Source organism: Thunnus albacares, chromosome 16 (assembly GCF_914725855.1).
Source record: "Thunnus albacares chromosome 16, fThuAlb1.1, whole genome shotgun sequence".
Taxonomy (NCBI): domain Eukaryota; kingdom Metazoa; phylum Chordata; class Actinopteri; order Scombriformes; family Scombridae; genus Thunnus; species Thunnus albacares.
Genome location: NC_058121.1, coordinates 5,712,872 through 5,735,710, shown reverse-complemented (window position 1 = coordinate 5,735,710; position 22,839 = coordinate 5,712,872). Strand labels below are relative to the sequence as shown.

The 22,839-nt window shown below is 38.2% G+C and overlaps 1 protein-coding gene across 1 annotated transcript in view; it reads left to right on the top strand.

Annotated features, from left to right (window-relative positions):
• LOC122965618 (exostosin-1a) overlaps positions 1–22,839 on the top strand; it is a 56,479-nt gene that overhangs the window by 6,555 nt on the left and 27,085 nt on the right. The window contains exons 4-6 of the mRNA XM_044329776.1: positions 9,098–9,217; positions 14,697–14,829; positions 21,175–21,293. Of these exons, the coding sequence (XP_044185711.1) occupies positions 9,098–9,217; positions 14,697–14,829; positions 21,175–21,293 (372 nt within the window). The remainder of the gene's footprint in view (positions 1–9,097; positions 9,218–14,696; positions 14,830–21,174; positions 21,294–22,839) is intronic.

Below are 22,839 nucleotides of genomic sequence, written 5' to 3'. Positions count from 1 at the left end.
TGTGGACAAAATGGAGGAATGAGGAGAAAGAAATCAGTTACTTTTTTATATTATACAATTACACCAAACTACATGGATGCAGGTAAAGCTATCTACCAGCCAGTATTCTGGATGATGAGGGCAAACCTTCCTCACACTGTATAGCATCAAGCATCAAAAGATAAAATGTGCCCTTTCAGCAGCGGCTAATTCAGTGTCTGGGTAGTGAAATGCCAACATCTTCCCAGTTATAATTGTCATCTCTGGCTGCAGATCCCCCTGGACAATCACAAAGATCCAGCAGGGGCTGAATCAAACATCGAAACAAACCGACTACATCAGCAATGGCTATTCAAAGCCTAAACTTGAATGTTAATGCCTGTAAATATTTAGGTGAGGTGAAGATTAAAGGTGACACTTTTATTTGATTGTAGGACTTTTCAGTAGAGTGAAAACTGTGGACTGAGAAGCTTTCCAACCTCAGACAGTACAACCAGTAGCCTACAAGACCCGTAAGGCAGTGTTATTAAGCTAAATACAGGCTGATAGGGCATATTTTTTGAAACAGCTAAAATATGCAATACATTTCACTGAATGACGTGTATGACTCAGTTTGACTGCTAAAATGTGGTTTCATTCTAGTATTTCATTAATATTGTTTATATCAGTCCTTGCTATTACAGAGCACATGTAGTCTAATATTAACCTGGAATCTCCTGTCCTCTGTTTATAGTCAGTTAGAAGCAGAAGTAGTGTTACTTAGTGATTTACTGTTGAATGTGTAACCTGGTTGTTTTCTGTGGATCTTGTTTGTCTCTCTGAAGACCACACATAATCTCATAACTTTCATTAAAATGGTAAAATGAAGTTCTGAATCCTGTGTCTGGTGATGGATATTACAGCTGAACCACTTAGTTTCTACCTACGTGAACAGTGCAAGTTTTTTCAGGCTCAATGGTCAATGCGTTGGTGATCAGTTGGACATGTATCAAGAGTTTCAGTGTGTGACTTGGTGACAGCTGATAGAGGTGTAAAATGCATGATGATGTTACCACTATAGTTCAGGAGCAGAGTCTCTTTGTGCCATGTTTAGGTATGGATGATAATAACACTGATTAAAATGGTATTGAGTTCTAACATATGTTCAGCGTCTGCTATAATTTGATGGTAGACAGCAGGAATTAAATACATGCCAGCATGACTTGTGTTAAGGGGGCTTCTGTGTTCTTAACTTGTGCTGCCAGTTGATGGTTTGAGATACTGTCACAGTTCATTTCTCACTACCTGCATGAGAGAACGTTGTGCAGTCTTGGTTAGTGTTGTTATTGCTAATAGCTGCCATGTCTTACTGGATAGCCAATACATATCAATGTGAGGCATGTAATAAGAAAGGTTTGTGAATTGCGTGGACAAGCACCACAAATTTACCTTTTAAAAGCGATTTTAAAAGATTTTACTGGTTTCAAGCAAGTTGCTTCACTTTAAATACTGAAAAGGTCCATATAAAGGCTATCATGACATTGTGGCGATATGTTTTAGGCTCCTGCTTTTTTGATTGTTTCTAAACCTGTCCATGCTTAAGCGTTACTGGGCATATCGAAATACTCTCTGTACAGTATCTGTTGTCACTTCCACATTTGAGGCTCTGGTATTGTTACTCGGTCATTACATGTAATAGAATATTGCAAATTTCATCTCTTTGTACCCTGTTAGCCCGAATTATAGCCAAGATAATTTGACATCAAACAACAACTACTTCTTCTAAACTAGTCAATTCTTTTAAAAAGTCCCTGAACTGTTTTGGCAGATATATACTTTTTGACTATTTAATTTGTTAAACTAGGCCTCACATTGTTTTTGCAATATACAGAAGGAAAGAAACTGGCACACATTGCCAGTGGAATCAGTAAATAGTACCATATAAGTGGAAACTCTGAAAACCACATGACAGAAGAAATAGCTGGGTAAAACGTAAATATGTCTGTAGGGAAACTGGGCCAAAGTCTCATCAGAAGTGTAATCTGTCAACACATCACTGACGTGCAGACATTTGGTTCAGCTGAGAGGGGAAAACTTAATTGTGGTCGTGTGGATTTTAGTACATTCTATTTCACTTTGACATGATAGCTGTGATATTCACAGTCACTCACACCTCAGCCAGGGACTATTTTTATCTGAGATGGATTATTCTACAATTCGATCACCTTCTGTTCCTTTTAATTACAGCAGCAGGAAGAGCTTGTGATATTTACATTCTCTAATTACTCTCTATTACTACATGCCACCTGCATGACCTATACTGCCACCTGGACAGCAACACTGATACGCGAAAGTGTGTGTGGAGTTGGCGGGGGGGTTAGGTTGCCTTTAATTAATGTGTCCCTAGTCCCCTATCAGCCTTCTATCAGCACCTAGTAATGATGATAATGACATTTTTCTTTGTGAATAACATAATAGCAGACAAGCCATCATTAAAAGTATTACAAACTTGCCTTTTAGATAAAATATGGCAGCCTTTTTTTATCATTAAACATTACTGAGCTCCACAATAGTAATGTTGTTAGAGGTTTTGTTGTTTGGTGTGCTTCCTTTGAAAAAATGAAATCTAAAAGCGTGCTAATTGTTGGCTAAGATAATATGTGTGATGTGAGAGATATGTTTTGACACCGTGAAACACTCAGGGGTGAATTCACAATGAATGGATTGCAGCCGCTGATAGCAGCATGAATTGTGCATCACTTGCAACTGCTATCTACCCGATCTCAATGTCCAAAGATATCCACAAAAGATATTGTGCTAATGATGTTATAGCACAAACACGCCCATAAAGTTTAGTAGCTGAGTGCAATTTGCCCTTGTTTTGCATCTGATTGCAATTATCCATGTGGCAAAGTATAAATGTTGCCTTTGTGCAAAGAACACATTAGGCAGGACAATGGCAGAGAGAAAGAGAAAAATCAGATTTTCAGACCGCGAGCTACAAGTCCCAACTAACGAGGTGCAAAGGCATTCCTCAAAACTTCAGGCACGGAATTTAAACGTGACAGAGAGAAACCGTATTTGGGATTTAATATCTCAGTCTGTCAGTGCTGTTGTTGTCTCAAACGCTCACCTTCAGACTGCAAAAGAAGATGCGCTTCAGTTCCCACCAGCTCTCTGAAGACAATGATAATTTCACTCTAACTGCGTGTGGCTATTAGCGCTGGTCTTTGTGAATTGGACTGTTTTTGCAATGAGGCTCACCTGCATAGAAAGGGGCCAATTTTGCGCCAAATGTATGCATATTATCTAATTTACATACGGGCAAATAGCAAAGGAGCACCAAGATGCTGTTTGCTTAGCAGAGCACTTAGAAGTGCATTTCACTCTTTGTGGGTGCTTTGTGATGGTTTCTTTTAGTCTTATTTGTGCAGGTTTAGTAGCTGCAAAAGCCATACAATCCTTTTGTGAATTCACCCCTCAGGATGTTAACATTTATAACAGAGGTTGAATGAAACAAGCATTTCTCCATTTATTTTCTTATTCTTGATGCGGATGTGAGGAATGAATCAAAATATAGGGGAGAGGATTGTTGGTGGTTGAAGATAAAAACAAATGATTTCTAGGCTTTTAGGATAATGCCTGACATTTGTCAGTGCACATGGTAAAATCAATTGTTTTTCAGCGTATGGCGTTAAGAAATATACCACTATATACAGGCCTGAAGGATCTAAACACACACTATGCAACCTCCAGTGCATTTTAACCCTCCAATCTGGTAAAGACTGGACAGTTTGTTCCACCAATTACGACCATATTGTTTCCACCTCCTCACTTACTAACACTCTGCTACCAGAGAATAACTTGAACTTGGAAGTGAGGAAAGCAAGGGAGGGAAATGAATGAGAGAGGTGAACAGAATTTCTTCACAGTTACTGAAATTCTCCTCTGTTTTCTAATCTTTATTACATTTTAAATGGCATTACACAGAAACTTAAAATATAAGAAATGTGGGGACAAAATTAGAGCTGAATCAATTACTCAATTTCTTGATTAATCAATGGACAAAAAATTAATATGCAACTATTTTGATCATTGATTAATTAAGTCAATTATTAAGCAAAAATGCCAAAAATCTGTTTCCAGCTTCTCAATTGTTGGGATTTGCTGCTTTTCTCTGTTTTTATCATTGAAATTAAATATCTTTGCATTTTCAAGACATCATCAATGGGCTGAGGTTTTATAGACTCAATAATCAATTGATTCATTGAAAGAATGATTGATAGATGAATCAATAATGAAAATAATTGTTAGTTGCAGCCCTAGACTAAATCAACAAAAATAATATAAAGCACATGGGTGATAAGATTTGCTGCTAAATGAGATTGTAAATTGTAATCAATTGTAAATTAAATTACAAATTTTCTGCAAATAAAGTATGACCAAAAACCTCATCTGAAAAATATGTTTCACATAAACAGAAAAACATTTCACATATAAAATCTTTGTCAAATTATTATATGTGATTAACTTGAATGAAGACTACTCGAGCAGGTTAATAATGGTGTACAGAATTCTTCCTCTCTTTTACCGAGGTTATTCTTGTTTTGTTTCGTTTTATTCTTGATCAAACTTTCCTTGACTTTGAGGACACCTTAAAGCTACGTAATCTGATTCCTGCGGTATTGAGACAGCTGTCAAGATGGCAGGAATTAAATAAAAGTTCAAGGAGGTTTCAGAGTAGATACTTTAAAGCCCAAGATTCTGGCTTTATTGTCAAATCGAACAACCACCTTTAAGTCCCACTGAAATCACATTTAGTCATCACCTTTTTGCAGTCAAAACTGATGTGTTTTTTTAATTGTATTGTTAATAGTTTTTTTATTGTTAAAACAAAGAAAAGAAGGTCATTTGGGAATCTTATGAAATAATCCTTTTCTGTTTCAGTGGCTAGAGGGGCGTGTCGGTGTCTGTGTTTGATTGCAGCTGGCAGACTGAGCTCCAGTAGGGGAACGAGAAACAAAGTAAAGAAACTTGAGCTGTAGCTTACAAGCCATGGGCAGACAGTGTGTTGTTAGCAGCGGTATTGAAGCGTAAGGACCACAGCAGCATCTAACAGGATCGAAGTGACATTTGCAGGTTTACATGCTGTTTAATGTGCTGCAGCTGAGCAGCTAATTACCATCTAGCCTGCTAACTGACATTATTTTCTTTGGTAGATTGCTGAACAAGCTAAGGTGCAGGACAAGATGTGTGTTCATGTTTGTAAGTCAGATGAGAAGGAGACCTTAGCAGGAAAGTTAATGTGGGTTGTTGTTCAGTCTGTGGCTCTTGTGCTGTGCAGCAGGATGCTATCAGGCTCAGTGTGACCTATGATCGAACGCCACATTATTGCTTTTGTGCGATTTGATTGGTTGCATGGAAACAAGTTATCTGTCTAAATAGACAGAAAATGGTTTGGATGAATTAATGCAAAAATAGGAAGCATCATCATGACACCAAACAATATAAATACACATTTCTCCCTTTTGGTTTCTGATTTGTTTCTCAAAGTTGAACACAGGACATGTGATTTACAGAGCAGATATGTATGCTATGCTGTAGCAGAACAACAAACATGCAATATAATTTCAGTTGGACTTAGAAAAAAGCACATTAAATGCATTTTAAAAAACCCAGAGAAAATATTTTGTCTAAGTTACAGCATCTGTACAGTTCAATATTAAAACAAACAGAAAAGCATGTTTCTGGTTGGTTAACAGATTCTGGATGCTTGCCCTATTTGTCTCCATCTTTTTTTCCTCAGTTACAAGCACACGCTCACACAGAGACTCACTGTTCAACACAACATCGGAGCTCTAACACCTGCTGAGAGAGTTGAATCTCATTACTTTCAATTACATCACTGAGCAGTGCAATACCTGACTGTTTAATATGTAGAGTTTCTATTCCCCCTGTGGAGAAGAGACATGCACAACACATAGACACCCACACACACGCACACACAAAACACACACACGCACGCACAATGCCCCTGCTGAGAAACATAAACACTATTAGAGTCAATCGAGGGGAAGAGAATTGAGCTGATGTGATTGGTGTTGTTTATATTCCACCTCAGAGAGCTGAACAATTAAAGCTTGCTCTGCTGTCGACAGATCCCAGTGACGTCAACTGCCACACAACCACCCATACTGTGTGTTCAGACTCCTTGTGAATTTGAGGCTTCCTGGGAATCTGTATCAAATCAAAAGTTAACATCTATCGTGTACATTTTAGTTGTTACAAAGGGCGTAAAAAAACAATAATCCTAAAATTTAGACAAAAATAAGATTCAACTGCAAACATTCTGTAGTTTCATTGTTGACTTCGTTTATATATAGTATTTATTTAAAGGGACTTCAGTGCACACTCACTGGCTCAATAGCTAGAGGACCTTGTTTACTGTAAAGTGTGGTGACCAGTGTGCTTTTGCAGCCAGAGACATTACACAGGAAACAATTTGCCAGCCAAATCTTACTGGCATGCTAAACTAAAAAGCAAGCGGGACAGTGGGGGGAAAAAAGCATTGGAAGGCTTGTTAGCATAAACTGCAGGGGCTAACACAAATTACATTTACATATTGTCATTTGGCAGACGTTTTTATCTAAAGCGACTTCTAAGCGAGGCAAATTTAGTCGTACAGTGTTTTATCAAACACTTTGGTGTCGTTACCCTCTATTGATGTCCTTGCAGTCACTGCAGCCAAGCACCAAGCCTTCTTCTCTGCTGCTTGTATTATTTCACCATTCAATTAAGCTATGTTAAAAAGGATATACTGTAAACAATCAGTATTTCCTGAATGAAAAGGTCAATCTTTCAACACTTTTCTCACACTGGCTGAACATTGGGGAGGCTTGTGAGTGAATAGGGAGCAAAACTGAGTGCAACCTGTGAGTGTGTGGGGACATAAAATCAAAGTCAAAAATGTGTTATTTTCAAATATCTGAATATCTTTGAGTGTAAAAGTCAGTTAAAAACATCAAGAGACACGTTCATTGTTGCCTGCAGCTGCCTCATTAGGCTTCATGGAACATTATAAGAAGCTTCTTGGTCACAACTTCAGAGATGGAGCCAAACAGCTCAGGACTGTTTGATTGAAAGTCTTTCTGCTTGATCATCTCAACAACCTTCTCCTATATAGAGACCTTTATAGAGTAGATTATAGAGTCTTTTAGACTACAGTGGTTTTTCTGCTAGCTGTGCCTGACAAGTTGGTACTATAACTTTAACTTGAGAGGCAGTTGGTTGTAGCCAGCACACCAGGTTCCTTGGCTCCAGATCCACCACCACCCCTCGAGGGCTGATGAGAACAGGCTCTTCAGGAACATTGGCTACAAAGCTGCTGTCAAGTTGAGGTCAAGCTAAGGTCATGTATTACCTCATCAAGCAGATAGTTTGTTTTTCTCCAAACTGAGTACCAAAACAGCATCCTGCTCCATCTTCCTGGCACATCCAGATGTTTAGCTCCCTGGTCAGACTGGCAGAATCCTCGTCTCCCTTGATTTCATCCTTCCACGGTCCCTCTCCCTCAGGGTGTTATTTTTGCAAGCCACAAGCCAGCTGCTCATGTCTTCCATGACAATGTGAGCTGGGACCTTGTCTTGCCTCTGGTACAGCAGGAACAGGATATTTGGACTCCTAGCAGCTCTGCAGAGTTTGTTGGTACATTTTCGTTGCAGAACTCCAATGAAGCAGATGGGCAGGTTTAGGCACAAAAACACTCAAAAACAGCTCCATCCAAAGGAAATTAATTAACAATAATTAATACCTTGCTGTGGTGTGTATGGAAAATTAACTCTACAAAAATGTTAAAAAAAAAAAAAAAAGAATCTACAAATTAAATCTTTGATATTTTTAACATTTCTGTTCTATCTCTATGCAATGACGTCACGTTATCATATAGGAGAAATAACAACTGGAACGACTCAACAAATGAGATCCCCTGTATAGTGCTGAAATGATTAATGGTTCAACAGAAAAATGAATGATTGATTTATCATTTAAGTTATTTAACAAGCATAAATGTCAAATGTTTGTTGGTTTCACCTTCTCAAATCAAAAGATATGATGCTTATTTTCTGTTTTATATATTTAAATATTGAATATATTTGGTATTTGAACAGTTGGTCAGTAAATTACAGGAAATCGCAATAGGCATTTTTACAATTGTCTGGTATTTTATAGACAGAACAGTTGCAATTCATTCATGCAAAGCATTCATTAATTTGAATGTGTTTTTCAAGGGGTCATATTATGCTTTTTGTGGTTTTCTTTTTTATATACTGTTATGTCATTGGATGTCTATGTTAAACATGGTCAAAGTTCTAAAATTTGAGGTGAACATATGTAAAAATGCCACTTTAAGTCAAAAGCCCAGGCTTCAGCCTGCTCTGAATGCTTTGTTTACAAAGTACCCTGTACTTCCCCATTGGACTGATGCCAGATTGTTCATGCATGCCCACAGACGGCTGTCTTGTCCATAGCTTTTGTTGCTAAGATTGTTCACGTTATCCACTCATATTCCGGATCAAATTCAGGCTTAAATATGTACAGATGTATTTAAAAAGTTTAGATTTGAGTATTTCGAGAAAATAAGTGAAATCAGACGGAGGCTGAACTAAGGGGCTGCATAAAGGCCCAGTATAAATAAATATAAATAACCGTTTTTTAACTGTAAATCATGCAAAAGTATACCAGTTGTGCTTCAGAATATAAATATAGATCTGGAAATGTGCACATTATGTCCTCTTTAATGGCCCATTCTAGTAGACACCTAATACCATAAGGTGTGAATGCAGTAGGCTTATTAGAGGGGGACAGCAGGTGGTTCAGTTGCCAAACTATCCTGGGGATAAGCCGGTTGATGGACAGAGTAAGATGTGGGGGAAGCACAGTCTTTAGGGGAGGAAGAATTTCATTTAATCTTTTCTGCATGTCCACAAAATTACTTATGGTTCCTCCACCTGTCTGCCCGACTTTACGCTTCTCTTCCACACACCAATTCTCATCCCCTCACTCAACTTTGTTTAAAATCTAACTTAATCTATCTCACTGTCATTTTTGTCTTCTTGCTTTTCTTCCTCTCTTCTTCCCCCAGGTTCCCTCCATTACCCGGTCTGTGGGCCATGACAGGATCTTGGCTCTCCGCCAACAGACTCAGTTCCTCTGGGACGCCTACTTCTCCTCTGTAGCCAAAATCGTCTTAACTACTTTGGAGGTAAGCTTGCAAGAAATAGTCTTAATGGGAGTTTTGGATTTAGTTTTGTCAAGACAGCTTCATTTAATCAACCTAACTGCTATTTTTGTTCTATACTGTAAACTGCCACAGGCTATGCATCACCTCCCCAAGATAAACTTTTAAAAGAAATCTTTCTCAAGATCTTGGTTATGTTTTTTTCATTATTATTATTTTTTTTTTTTTTACCTTTTTTATCTAAAGAAATTGAGTTGGTGTGCCCACTGTTTTCCAGCAATGTTCTGCTTTATATTCATACATTTCTATGTAGATGCTCAGTACATGAAGCAGCTCCAAGACCATGAACAGTCATTTCTGATGGAGTTTCTGTTGAATGAAGGTTATCTTCTGACTTTACAAAACCACGTTTTAGGACAATTTTTAGAAGTCATATAAAGACTTTTTCATATGGTATATTTAACAATTAAAATAACACATTGCACTTGTTGATTATACGACTTGCAAAGTAGTTCTTGTTGTAGGTTTTTTAGTTGCTGTTGTAATTTTTGTGCATCACAACTGACCGGATCAAGTTGGGTCAGTTGTGAGATAAAATTAATAAATGTATGTAAATAAATGTATTCAAAGGATTTTAAGAATTGTCCCTCTGATCTATTAGACGCCAATTTTTTACTTACATTTTTTATTATAAACACATTTTTACAGCAGGAATCAAGACAGAAATAATCATTTTTAAAACAGAATTATAAAATAGTGCCGTAAGTGAGAATAACTTTATAATCCAGTTCATGAGGTTTTACTGCAGAGCCACAGCTCAGCTGAAGTTCACCTCACTTACATAAAGTTTAGTTTCCTCCAGCGCTCACTGCAGAGTTTACTGTTCTTGTTGGCCTTGCCTCTCCAGCCCCCATCTCATTCAAATGTAACATTTTTATAATTCCTGTGAAAATAACTGCTTAAACTTTAATAGAACTGAAAATAGTCATACTGTGTGTATACAGTATGTGTCTGTATTCCAAGCTTGTCATTTATATATATGTATATATATATATGTATATATATATATATATATATATATATATATATAAACATAATGCTTATAACTAGACTGAGACATATGATCAAATAACTTATTATATTATATTATATTAACAGTATTTTTTGCAATCTACTTTGAATTAAAACAAAAAAAAACAAATCAAATAATTTGATGTTTAAAGTATGCTATTGGGTTTACTGTTTTATGGTAACGCAAAAATATGAAGAGAAAAAAGAGAGAATAAAAGTATTGTCTTCTTTGGACACAGAAAACTGATGTTTTACAGCCAGTTTTGGGACATTTTTTACCACATTACAACAGCCTGGTAAAGGTACAGTATTGTATATGAGCTATGAATTAACATTAACACAAATTTATCCACCTCAGTCACATAAAATTAAAATTAAACAAACACCCGGGGAAATAAACTTTTTCATGCTTGAAATCTAAATACAATGTGAGCATGAGAGACAGTGTGAAGGGCCAAGTGTGAAGGAGGCCAGTACTGTCTGGCAGCCCTCAGGTTAGAGAGGCTCCAGTACTGTATGTGTGTGTGGATGTATATGTCTGCTCTCAAGACTAGAAAACTAGAGGCTGGCTCATTAAATGACCTCACTAGCCGGAGTGTAGAAGATGAACTGTCTCACTGGCGTATAAGAGCCATTTTATTCTCTGTTGTTGTTAGTTGACTTCCTCACAGCCTTGATTCAGTCCTCAGGGACTATTTGCTGTCTGTAGCATCTCTAAATACAGACACAGTGAAAGAAAATAATCCTCCTCATCATCACCACCATTGGCAGCAGAAGCAGTAGCAGCAGCATCGTACTCATCACCATTATATAAATATCAGAAAAATCATTATGATTTTTCTTAAAGCACTTATTATTGCATTCATCACCTCACAAAACCTTAAATACTTACTGCCACCACTTTTTTTATCATTACCATCATTGCAATAACACTACAGTCATCACCAGCTTTCAGGACTGTTCAGATGTCAGAAAGACCATAGATTGTAAGAAATATGGTTGATCAAGAGACCAATCTGTATTTTTAGGTTAATAATATTAAAAATTCCCAAAGCATTTTTCTTAATCTTAAAAGCTCACCATGAACTAGACCTTAGTGACTTCACCAAATGCCCAGTGCTGGCAGGGTATGAAATTAGACAGAGGCCTACTGACAGCCATATACTGCTGGCCAGATGTGCTAAAAACTCAGAGCCAGCACGCCACCAGGCTAAACGGGTGAAATGAGGCGTTGTTGATAACTGTAGTGTCCCACATACTGAGAGCGCGACAGTTGGTGTCAGGAGCTGTGTGTGTGTGTGTTTTTGTGTGTGTGTGTGCGCGCGTGCGCATGTGTTAAGAGCCTGCTGTAAGTGCCAAGCCAATTCTCCACAGATCAGTAAACAGCTCTTGAATCAGAGAGGGAAAAAAAAGAAAAACAAAAACAAACAGCCTAAAAAATGTGGTCCACCATACTTTGTTCTCAGTATAGGGTATCTGTTTATTTCAATACAAAAGATGTTAAAGTAAAGTTAGAATAAGATTAAGGATTAATTATTTCAACTTATTCATGTAAAAATGGTCATATTTTTATCATGTATGTATCCAAAATCATTCAAATCAAGTTTGTAGATTAGCATGTTTTTACTTTTACTTTCACAATGAATTGCTTTTGTGGTCTCTGCAATCAATTGAGTTAAAATGACTGTCGATTATGTACTTCATTTAAAAGCTGTCATATATTTCTGATTTTATTCTGTAATCCTCACTAAATGACGTCAGAATGTTTTTTGTTTTTGTGTGAGTTTCTTTAAGCACAACTGTGGCCTCCAATTCAATTCAATCAATCAATCAATCAATCAATCAATCAATTTTTATTTGTATAGCGCCAAATCACAACAAAAGTCATCTCAGGGCACTTTTCACATACAGCAGGTCTAGACCGTACTCTTTAACTTACAGAGACCCAACAATTCCCCCATGAGCAATCACTTGGCGACAGGGGTAAAGAAAAACTCCCCTTTAACGGGTAGAAACCTCAAGCAGAACCTGGCTCTTAGTGGGCGGCCATCTGCTTCGACTGGTTGTATGAGTGTCTTTCCAATCACTGTATTGGCTGTTGCAGCAGCATTCAAAAAAAAAAAAGGTTAGTGACGAGCTATGAAAATCCCATATAACACTAGCATTCACACACTCATGCTCATCTCACGCAGACTTAATAAAACATGTCTTTATGGTGTAAAAACACTTCTTTAGCACCTAGAAAATAAAGCCATTACACCTCCTGAAAGTCAGTTTAGGTTTATTAGATGAGGACCTGAATTCATTGTCTGGATTGGTGACAAATGGAGAGAAAATGAATTAGAGGAAATCAGAACTACTGGTTTTCCTGGCAGATTTTCTTTTTTTTTTTTTGATACCCACGAAAGCTTTTCATTGAGCATCTGGTGCCCCAGCTTCATGATCAACTCATGCCACAGTGTCAGTCACCACCTTAAAGAAAAATAATAAAAATGCAGTATGTCAGTTTGTGATTACAGTCTTTCATTCCTGCTATCCTGCTCTTCATTCCTGAAATCTCTGTGTTGTGTGAGTGCATGCATGTGAACCGGCGGTAAAATGTAACAAAGTGCATTTACTCAAGTACTGTGCTTCAGTACAAATTAATTCAAAGGAAAATGTTCTTTTTACACAACTACTTTAATTTGACAGCTTTAGTTACTTGTCATTTTATAAATTCATATTTTACATACAAAACATATAAGCTTACAAAATATGATGAATCATTATAGATTCAAATATAAAACAGCAACACGTTCTCACTCCCAACTCGTCACATATCGAAGCTTGGTCAGTACCCCGTGGCATCACTTTTTAATGCAGAGGGTACCCCTTTAGCGTTGTTTTTTAATGCGCAGTATCACCGTAGTCACTGTTAATATATATAATAAATAATTATATTCTATGGTGTGACAACACAATGGTTAAGGTGTGTGTATCTGTGGTTTGCAGAAACGTACAATGCCAACATTTTATTCTGGCAACCAGGCTGAAATTTGTCACCTTATATACGTCATCAGGCTCATGGCATCTATTTCAGACATTGTGGGAGCTCAACAGAAGTCTATCGGACTACCCCGCACATTAAAAAATGACACTAAGTGCGTTAAAAAGTGACGCCACAGGGTCCTGACCAAGCTACAATATGTGACGAGTTGAGAGTGAGAACGGGCTGAAAACAGTATATGAAATAGTTCAAATCAGCTGTACCTTACATTAAAACATCAATGGTAATAATCCAGCAATATGATATATAATAATGGACCTTTTTTCTGCACTGAGTACTTTTACTTGTGACTGTTCAAGTACAATTTACTAATAATACTTACCTCCTTTTACTAAACAAAAATTTTCAATGCAGGACCATCCATTGCAATGGAGTGTGGTATTGCTACTTTTACTTGTATAATAAGCAAAGAATCGAATTATTTCTTAAACCGCTGGTGTGAATGAAGACCACAAGTCCTTATAGAATCCTCACTGAAGCTTGTAAAATATCACTATATAATTTTCAAAGAATAGTGACACCTTAGAATAATTACGTTAAACAAATGAAATCCTTGTTGCTGAACTCAAGACATTTGCTCATTCAGACGCCCAGGAGCAGCTTGAGGTTGTGCTGTTGGTCTTCCTCAAAGGTCCCCAGAAGACTTGGCTTGTGCTCACAACACTCGACCAACTAACCTGACCATTGATAACAAGCCAGATGGATAATATTAGCTCAATAACTAATGGATTCCTCATGTTGGGAGCAAGTTTCTGCCCCAAGGGAAGGAGTTTAAGTATCTTGAGTCTGTTTTGTGTAGACATTGCCCTTGCAGAGAATTCCCCTATGGCACCAGTTTCCAAATATTAGTAAATTTCTGCAGATGTTAGCATGTCCTTGTGCTCATATGAACAATTTATAATTATAGAAAATAGATTTAAAACTTAAACTTTTCTAGCTTTTTTTTTATTTCTGAGTTGGCCATAAATTAGACTCCAAATAGGACTTTATGTGTATATATGTGTGGTTTCATATGACATTACGTGGTTACTCTGTGACTGACATTCAACTCAGTTAAATTTTGGAAGGTGTGTATGAAAAAAAGATTTTAAAAAAGCAGAAATAATTAATTAACTAATCACATATTTTTTAAATTTTCCTCTTGCAATGCCTTCTTTACTCCCCTCCTTTATTCATGCTCCCCATATTTTCTCTCCCCTCATTCTGTTTTCTCCCCTTTTTGTCTCCTCTCTTTGTGTATGTGTTTTCACACATTTCTCATTTGGCCTATCAATACATTTTTACCTCAACCCCTTTTTTGTTCCTTCTCTTTCTCCCCACATGTTTTCGTCTCTCTCTCTCTCTCTCCTCTTTCTTTCTGGACTTTCCTCTGTCCCACCCTCTCAGATCATCCAGGACCGTGTGGACTCCCATGTGTCCAGAAGCCGGTTGTTGTGGAATACCCTACCTGGTGGTCTCTATGCACTCCCCCAGTACTCAACTGACCCTGCGCAGTTCCCTTTTTATTATGCCATACTGGGTAAGTCTTAATTTTGTCAAGTTGTTGTTGTCATACGGTGCTGTTGTTTCACATGCATCTTTAGTCTGAACATGAACACTTCAAAAATCTTGAAACATTTACAAAACAGATATATGTGAAAACTAGACAAATGTGATTTTATTGATAAAGTCAAGTAGGAAAAACTAAAAGAAATATAAAAGAAAGAAAACAAATAAATTTTTTGTTTGTACAAATAAGAAACTGATGTGGTTTTACACTGCTCTTGTCAGAGATCTTCTGTCAGTCACAGTGTGTGATTTCTTCAACTGTAGATTTTCTAGATTTTGTTTTTTGGTCAGTTTAACCATGCAAGTTTTTCTTTGATTTATTCCAAGTAAGCCATTGCTTCTGCCACTATGAGCTTCCCTGGGAGCTGTTGTTGGATGTTAGTTGCACCAACTAATATCCAGCAGATCTGGTTACACCAGTGTTTAGACCAACAAACATAAAAACAGCAAATGTAAAAGCTCTCCTTGTGATATAGGTTGCATCACAACTCATCAAGATGAGCAAAATGTACATTATGTTGCAATGTTACAATTCATTCAGCAGACACTTTTATCCAAAGTGCAGTACATCTGAGAGTTGATACAATACAGGCAACAATCTGGTAAAATGCGAGTAAGTGCCATAATGCTAAGTCTGAGTCCGACAGGACATAGTTGCCCACAGGCAGTGCACAGAGGCAATGCATAGATTGCATAGAAGCAGTTTTTTTTCAGTCCATAAAATGCAGAGGTGTTTTTGAAAAAAGCTTGGTCTTTTGTCTTTTCTTAAAGATTGAGAGGGATTCTGCGGATTGAACAGAGTTTGGTAACTCATTCCACCACTGAGGAACTACAGAAGAAAAAAGTCTGGCTAGCCACTTAGGGCCCTGTTGTTTTATAGAGGGACTGGCTGGAATGACAAGGAGCTCAGTCTTAGAGAGGTTAAGTTGAAGGTTGCGTTCTTTCACCCATGCCGAGATATCGGCAAGGCATGACGAAATCCGAGCTCAGACTGTGTGGTCCTCCAGCAGGAACAATAGGAAGAGCTGGGTATCGTCAGCATAGCAATCGTATGAGAAACCATGGGAGCGGATGATTGCACCAAGTAAGGTGGTGTATATTGAGAAAAGAAGGGGACTGAGCACTGACCCTTGAGGGACCCCTGTGGATAAGCTGTGCAGTTTGGACACTTCTCCCCTCCAAGATACTCTAAAACATCTCCTTGAGTGGTAGGACATGAACCAGTGGAGGGCAGATCCTGTAATACCAATCTCAGTGAGTGTGGAGAGGAGGATTTGGTGGTGGTGTCAAAGGCAGCTGACAGATTTAGGAGTAATAGAGCTGAAGACTGACCAGCAGCTCTAGTCAATCGCAGTGTTTCCATTACCGACAGGAGTGCAGTCTCAGTAGAGTGACCTCGCTTACAGCTAGACTGATTCGGATCATACAGGTTGTTCTCAGAAAGGAATTCAGAGACTTGGTTGAAGACTGTGCACTAAAGAATTTTTGATAGAATGCTTGCATGGTATTCAAAGGAAGAGTTGTTGCGTAGTGGAGAAAGCTTAGTGAATTTCCAGGCTTTGGAAATGCACCCAATAGAACAGGGTGTGTGTGAGAAAGTGGAGTCAATAGAGAGTGCGGCCAGTGTGGCAGTGTTTTCTGGATGGATCAGGGCTAGTACCTGAATGTCTGACAGATTAGAAAATACTTGGACAAATTCTGTTTTGTTTACAGCCGATTGGCAATTCCATAGGCCAAGACTAAAGGAGGAGCGAATAGTGGAGGTTTTTCTGAGTAAAGGTTCTCAGGGTTGCATTGTCTGCGACAGATGCAATTTTGTCAAAAGCCTTGGATGACAGGGATGTCTTTGTGGCACATGGTGATTGAGGCAGGCTACGTGAATAGATAGTAGAATAGGAATAACCAGTTGGTGTCCTTGCTCGGTGGACTCGCACAGGTAGACTTGCAGGTCTTTACGCAGTTCAGTCTTCACACAATGAGGGCTGACGCACAAGGGTTGATGTTTCCACTGATGCTACAGCGCAGCTTGTGTGTTGAAGTACCAGTAAGTATCATGGCTGAACCCGCCCCTTTCAGATTTTCACAGCAATGCAACACAATAGAGGGTGTGATCCACGTCAGCTGACCCACCTATCAAAACTCAGAGAGTGAAACCAGTAAGTGCTCTGCTCCAACAAAGCCTGACAACAGCCAGACAACAGCTTAAATCCAAATCAAACTTAAAAACAAAGTTACAAAAACACGTACCAACCAACTGCTATCTCCTATGCTCAAGATCAGAGCTTGTTTTCTGATCTAGATAATAATGTTGAAAAAATATCTACAGTATATATGGTGTGAGACTGCTGTTGGAGAAGAGTTCAGAAACTTAGAGCTGCAGGGAAAGAGTGAAGAGAAAATGGCTTGATGTATGTATATGTATATACTGGTGTATATAGATATGCATGCAGACCAGAGTGATTCTTAATAGATTGAGACTGTAACTCAGATCGATGTTTGTCTTTCTCTGAGGGATTGTGGCCACAAGGGTTAGAAGGATGAAAGAAGGGAAGGATTGAGGGATAGAAGGAAAAATAGGGCAGTTTGGCTTATGTCACTGCAGTAAATCACTATTTTAGCTGCTGCCATCTCCAATGCTGCTGCTCGGGGAATAACTTGTCTTCAATGCTGTGTGTACGATGGTCACACTCTGCTACCTTCCCATAACTTTTGATGGCAAAGCTGTTGTAACCTTTGCTTGGAGGTTTGAAAAAGTTTGACTTACTGCTTGGATGTAGTGGCCTCAGCAACTGTAGGAATGTCTTTATCTGATGGCTCAAGCTACAGCTTAACTTTAGTTTGTGAAAAGTTGTACCTCATGTGTGCTGTGATGCAACTTTGAGCTATACAAAACAGAAAAACAGTGTGACAGTATGCAGAATGTAATATCGTCATAGATTTTTTGTTTAGTTTACAGCAGTCACATTTTCAGCAAAGATTCACTAACAAGGATTTTTAAAATCACTTTTGACAAAATGGTATGCCATCCTGAGGAGGCATGCATGGTTTATGTATGGTGTATGTGTGTGTGTGTGTGTGTGTGTGTGTGTGTGTGTGTGTGTGTGTGTTCACTGCCCACTGTAATTCCTGTTGAGCATCTTGCTGGTTTGGCACACACACACACGCACATACACTCACACACATCACCTGGCTTTTAAGCTGCACAGGACCAGTTACAGGTATATTGCAGGGATGCATAAAGAATGGAACTGCATTGATTTAAGAAGGGAGAACAATACACATGTGAGATATGGTAATCGTCTCTCTTGTTAAATAACATATATCAATAACACGTACACATTCTTTGTTCCTACCTGTCAATGTCTGTGTTGAAAATAGAAATTCTCAGAGGCAGCATTTGGATTGAAAAAGATTAAATGCTTTAAAATCCATCTCCATTTGAAACATAAAAATCTAATTTTAAGGTTGGCTTTTGATTTTGTTTTTGACAGAGTGAAAAGCTGATGATGGCAGTCACAATGCCACTTTTGTCTGATGCATAAATCAAAATGTATGTCTCGTTTAGGACAAGTGTGCTGTCACTTTTTGTAGCAATCTTCTGTCATTTTGTCAAAATTTACATTATAGACCTCAATCAATCTTCACTATTGGTTTAAGTTTGAGTTTTTTATATCTTTCGTCACAGTTTGTTGGACTTGAACAGACTTTTGCCATTTGACCATGAAAAAATCACAGCTCTGTATACTTTGGTACCATAGAGTTTAGCTGACTTGACCATTGGTGTTCACCACTTTGTAAGAAATTTCTTATTAATCCTGGGTGCGATAACCTTGGAAATCTTTGTTTTAGTGAGCTGACAAGGATCACTTGAACACACCATTAGACTCTGTGAAGCAAGATCATCTCATTTGGAGAGTAGGTGCAAACTCAGCCCACCGTTGTAATCATTCAAAAGAAACTTTTGTTGGCATAAAATCTTTGAAGGAATTGAGACACAGCTGCAGTCTGTCTCTCTCCTTGGTGCTGAAACAGTCAGATTGTCTACCTCTTTATATCCCTGGTGCTGAAACATTCCAAACTAGTGTCTCAGTCTCTCTCCATGGTATATTTCACATCCCATCCTTTTTCTATCATGTAATCTTCTACCAAATACAATGTAACATCTGTCTGAAAACTTTCTCATTGTCCTGTGCTTCCCACAGTAGTGGTGCCACATACTGTGACATATACACCGGTGCAATCACCTTTGGCAGTGATCCGATCAGTAGTTTTTGGTGAACTATTACAATGAAACACCTTTTCCCATAATGAAAAAGGCTAAGGAGGTATGCTTCATGTTTCATTTGATATTCAATCATTTGCTTTGGAACAATGATTCCTTGCTTTTGATTGAACAGAGCAAAATCTCTTCAGTGCTTGACTACTTTGTGTCAGTTACTTGTTTTGAGGGTCAGGAGACTGGCAGTGTCTGGTACAGTACCTCTTAACGGACACCAGCAGATGCAATAGTAATAAGATACTGACACTTGTCCCAAACAGTCTTAAGAATAAAGAAAGCTTAGCTTTTAGCTCTAGCAATTAAGTCCACCAACAGGCAGGCACATAGCCACATATCCTGATTTTCACTCAGATTTTCTTGTTTTTACACAAATGTCTATTTTTTAAAGGCATATCAAGCTAAGTTGCATTTCTGTATATTACACCAAGGTTACTTTATTCTGATTTGCTGGAGTGTGCATTGTACAACAATGTCTGACAACATGTACATAATAAAAGAGGCTTATGTCATTTAATAAAAATGAAGGTGGCGCAGCTCTTTCCAAGAAAGCACAGTGGAAACAGAAGGGCCGCGCTTATTTCTGTGACCCACACAAGGGCAGACCTTGTGCTTCCATAAATACCGCTAAGCCCACCTGAGATGGCTGGTCAGGGGGCCCAGTGTCAGAGAGATGGATAGAGCAACACTAAAGAGCACTCTGGCTCCACTTATCCATGAAGATGTGTAGTCCCCTATTCCCATATCCGCCCAACACTTGGCATGCCATGTGCCTGCAATCCTTGCCTCCTTTGGTTGTTCTGAATATCATGGTTCTGTGTGTATGTTGCTGTATCTGCCCCCATTTACTAACTCCAAATACACATTTTGCAGTGTGTTTGAGCTGCTCACATAAGGATGTGCAACTTTTTGCAAATAATTTGTAAAGATGTTTTACATTAACATATAATCATCATTAACCAGGTGTTTAATAAAAACTGAATCTCAAATTTTAGTCCCATTGCTTACTGTTTGAGAGAGATGTTGATAGTCTCTGTACAAAAAGTAATTTCAACATTTGCATGCACATTATACCCAGATTGTCGTGAAAAGACAAATTAATAGTTTAATCAAAGTGTTAGCACAGTTTATAGTTACTGGATATCCCCCCAGTATCCTGGGTTTAGATAGTTTGTTTGATAATCAGATTAATATTCAGAAGAAAATCACCATCAGCACTCACGCAGCATGCAACAAAGCTAACTATGCTGCCGTTTGTGATCTTGTCTTTCATTTAAATGCAATGAGTGAGCTAATCACATTATTCGTACACTGATCACAAACATAATGCTATTTACATTACATATTCTATAGACTGCATCATCTTAATCTGATTATAATCAGACTATTACATGTAAACATATTGAAGTAGCTCATGTAACGTGACTTTAGTTTTGCATCTTATGCTCTTTTTATCCAAAAGTAAGGCATGAATAAATGTATTTATTATGGAATAGAAAATGTATTCAGAAAACAAAATCCAATTGTATAAACCAATGCTTCATAATATTGATACATTTCTTTTGCATAAGCTGCCACTGGGAGAATCAATTCCTCAACTCCATTTACCCATTGTACTGTACTGTATGCTGGAGATCATTTATCAAAGGTAGTAATTTAAAGTTCTGTTCTGCTTCATGGCGTCTTTTTTTTCCTGCCTCAGTAAAATCCCAAAAAGTAAATAACAAGAGCTGGTTTACTGTGAGGTGGTAGGAAATAAATGTACTCTTAATAGGAAATCAGCATCAGTCACAATTCACTAAAAGATACACTCAAAGCAAACTGTTCACTCTCGGATTAGACATGTTTACCCATGCTCAGTCATGTGAATCGGGGGTATATATCCTGTCAGAAAGATGGATGACCAGTACAGCGCAGAGCACTCTGTGTCCATTTAACCGTGATAGAGGTTTATGGAGAGCTACATCTGCACAAATCTGGGTTAAAAACCTAAATACAGTTCACTCATGACAACTGTTTCTGAAATGTGTGTGTTTTCAGGTAAAAGCCCATTGCAGCAGTTCACAGCAGTGATCCATACGGTTACTCCTCTGCAGTCCCAGATCTCCCCTGTCGTGAAGCTCATCATCGCTGTAGCCAAGTCCAAGTTCTGTGCACAGGTGGGAAGCATGTGCACTCTTCACTGTGTTTTAAATATAACCAGTCAAATACAAAGCAGATTATGACTGTTAAAGGACCAGTGTGTAAAATTTAGTGGCATCTAGCGGAGAGGTTGCAGATTGCAACCAACTGAATACCCTTCTCCTTCCAAGCATGTAGGAGAACCTACAGTGGCCACAAAACTCATGAAAAACACGAAAGATTTGGCAAAGCACAAATAATGTTTTGTTTTGTTTTTTTTTTTAAACAAATATTTGTTTCATTCAAACATTTTTAAAATTATTTGTATTCGGGAAGAAAAAAAGACGTCAAATACCAGCGTGCAGGTCAGTTACACCCCTATATCAATCTCTCTCCTCTGCTCCGCTGTTACGTCTATCAGCAGCTCTCAACGAGGGGAGTCACATCCACCTGCTACATGACGTACATTTCCTAATTTGGACATCACTCCTGGAGTTGGGGGTGTTCGCCAGAGATAAAGTTGAGCTACTGACACACACGAAGTGCTCTCAGGGGACTCTCCATAACCTGTTGTTCCCCTTCTCCTTTCCACAAAGTTAGGTTGTAAAAAATAGGCAATGAATGAAAACTACAAAGCAAGAATTGCCTTCAAAGTTCTTCCATACACGTTACACGCTGTGCTGTCTGTGTTATGGGTGTATAAATAGGTAGAGGCCTGTCTGCAATGAGGTGAAGAGTAAAGTTTTAGCTCAGTAGTCAGCACAGTCGTCTATGATCTGGGAGACTCCAGTTCGAGACTCAGTGTGAGGACCTTCTTCTTAAGGTAGTTTATTCATGAACACATTGTAACACTTTAGTATTCTAAAATTAAAAGCATAATAAAAACAAAAACAGGATTTTTAAGCCTCTTTCCACTTTTATTCGAACACAAATAAAAATAATTTTGCTGCCTCAACAAATACAGATACAAATACAAATACTGGGCTCTCTGCACATCCCTAGTAGAAACATGGCAGTGCAACATGGTGGGCTCTGTGGAAGGGGACCCAATCCCCATGTAGATATACGTGGGCTCAAGAGCTCATTCTAAGGTAACAAAAAGGCAACAACTCTTATTTTCATGGGATTATACACTAATTAAAACATACTTATGAATATTATATTCCATTTCGGCCAAGTCTGTTCTGCTAGATGCCATTAAATTCTACACACTGCACCTTTAAAAGATGTCAATATCACTTGTAATTGTTTCTTTTGCTTCCTCTTCTTTTTTCCTCCTCCCTTTCTACTCCCCTTTCTTCTTTGCTAAAAATGTACCTCAGAGTTGTAAAATTTGGTGGGTTTTGCAGCCTACTGCCAATTTCAGTCCTCTAAATGTTTAATGTACATACCTGCTTTACCTCTGTGCATGATAATGTATGACCATGGCCTGTAATACTAATTAGTCCCCTAGCTTCCAGTTAGGACACCAAGGTTCTTTTTTCTTGCTAATTTTGAGGTTTTAGCAACCTGCAGGGAGTTTACAATTGAAAATGTATACATGATGGTAATTTATGTGCTGATTCCAGTATTTGGCTCAACCTT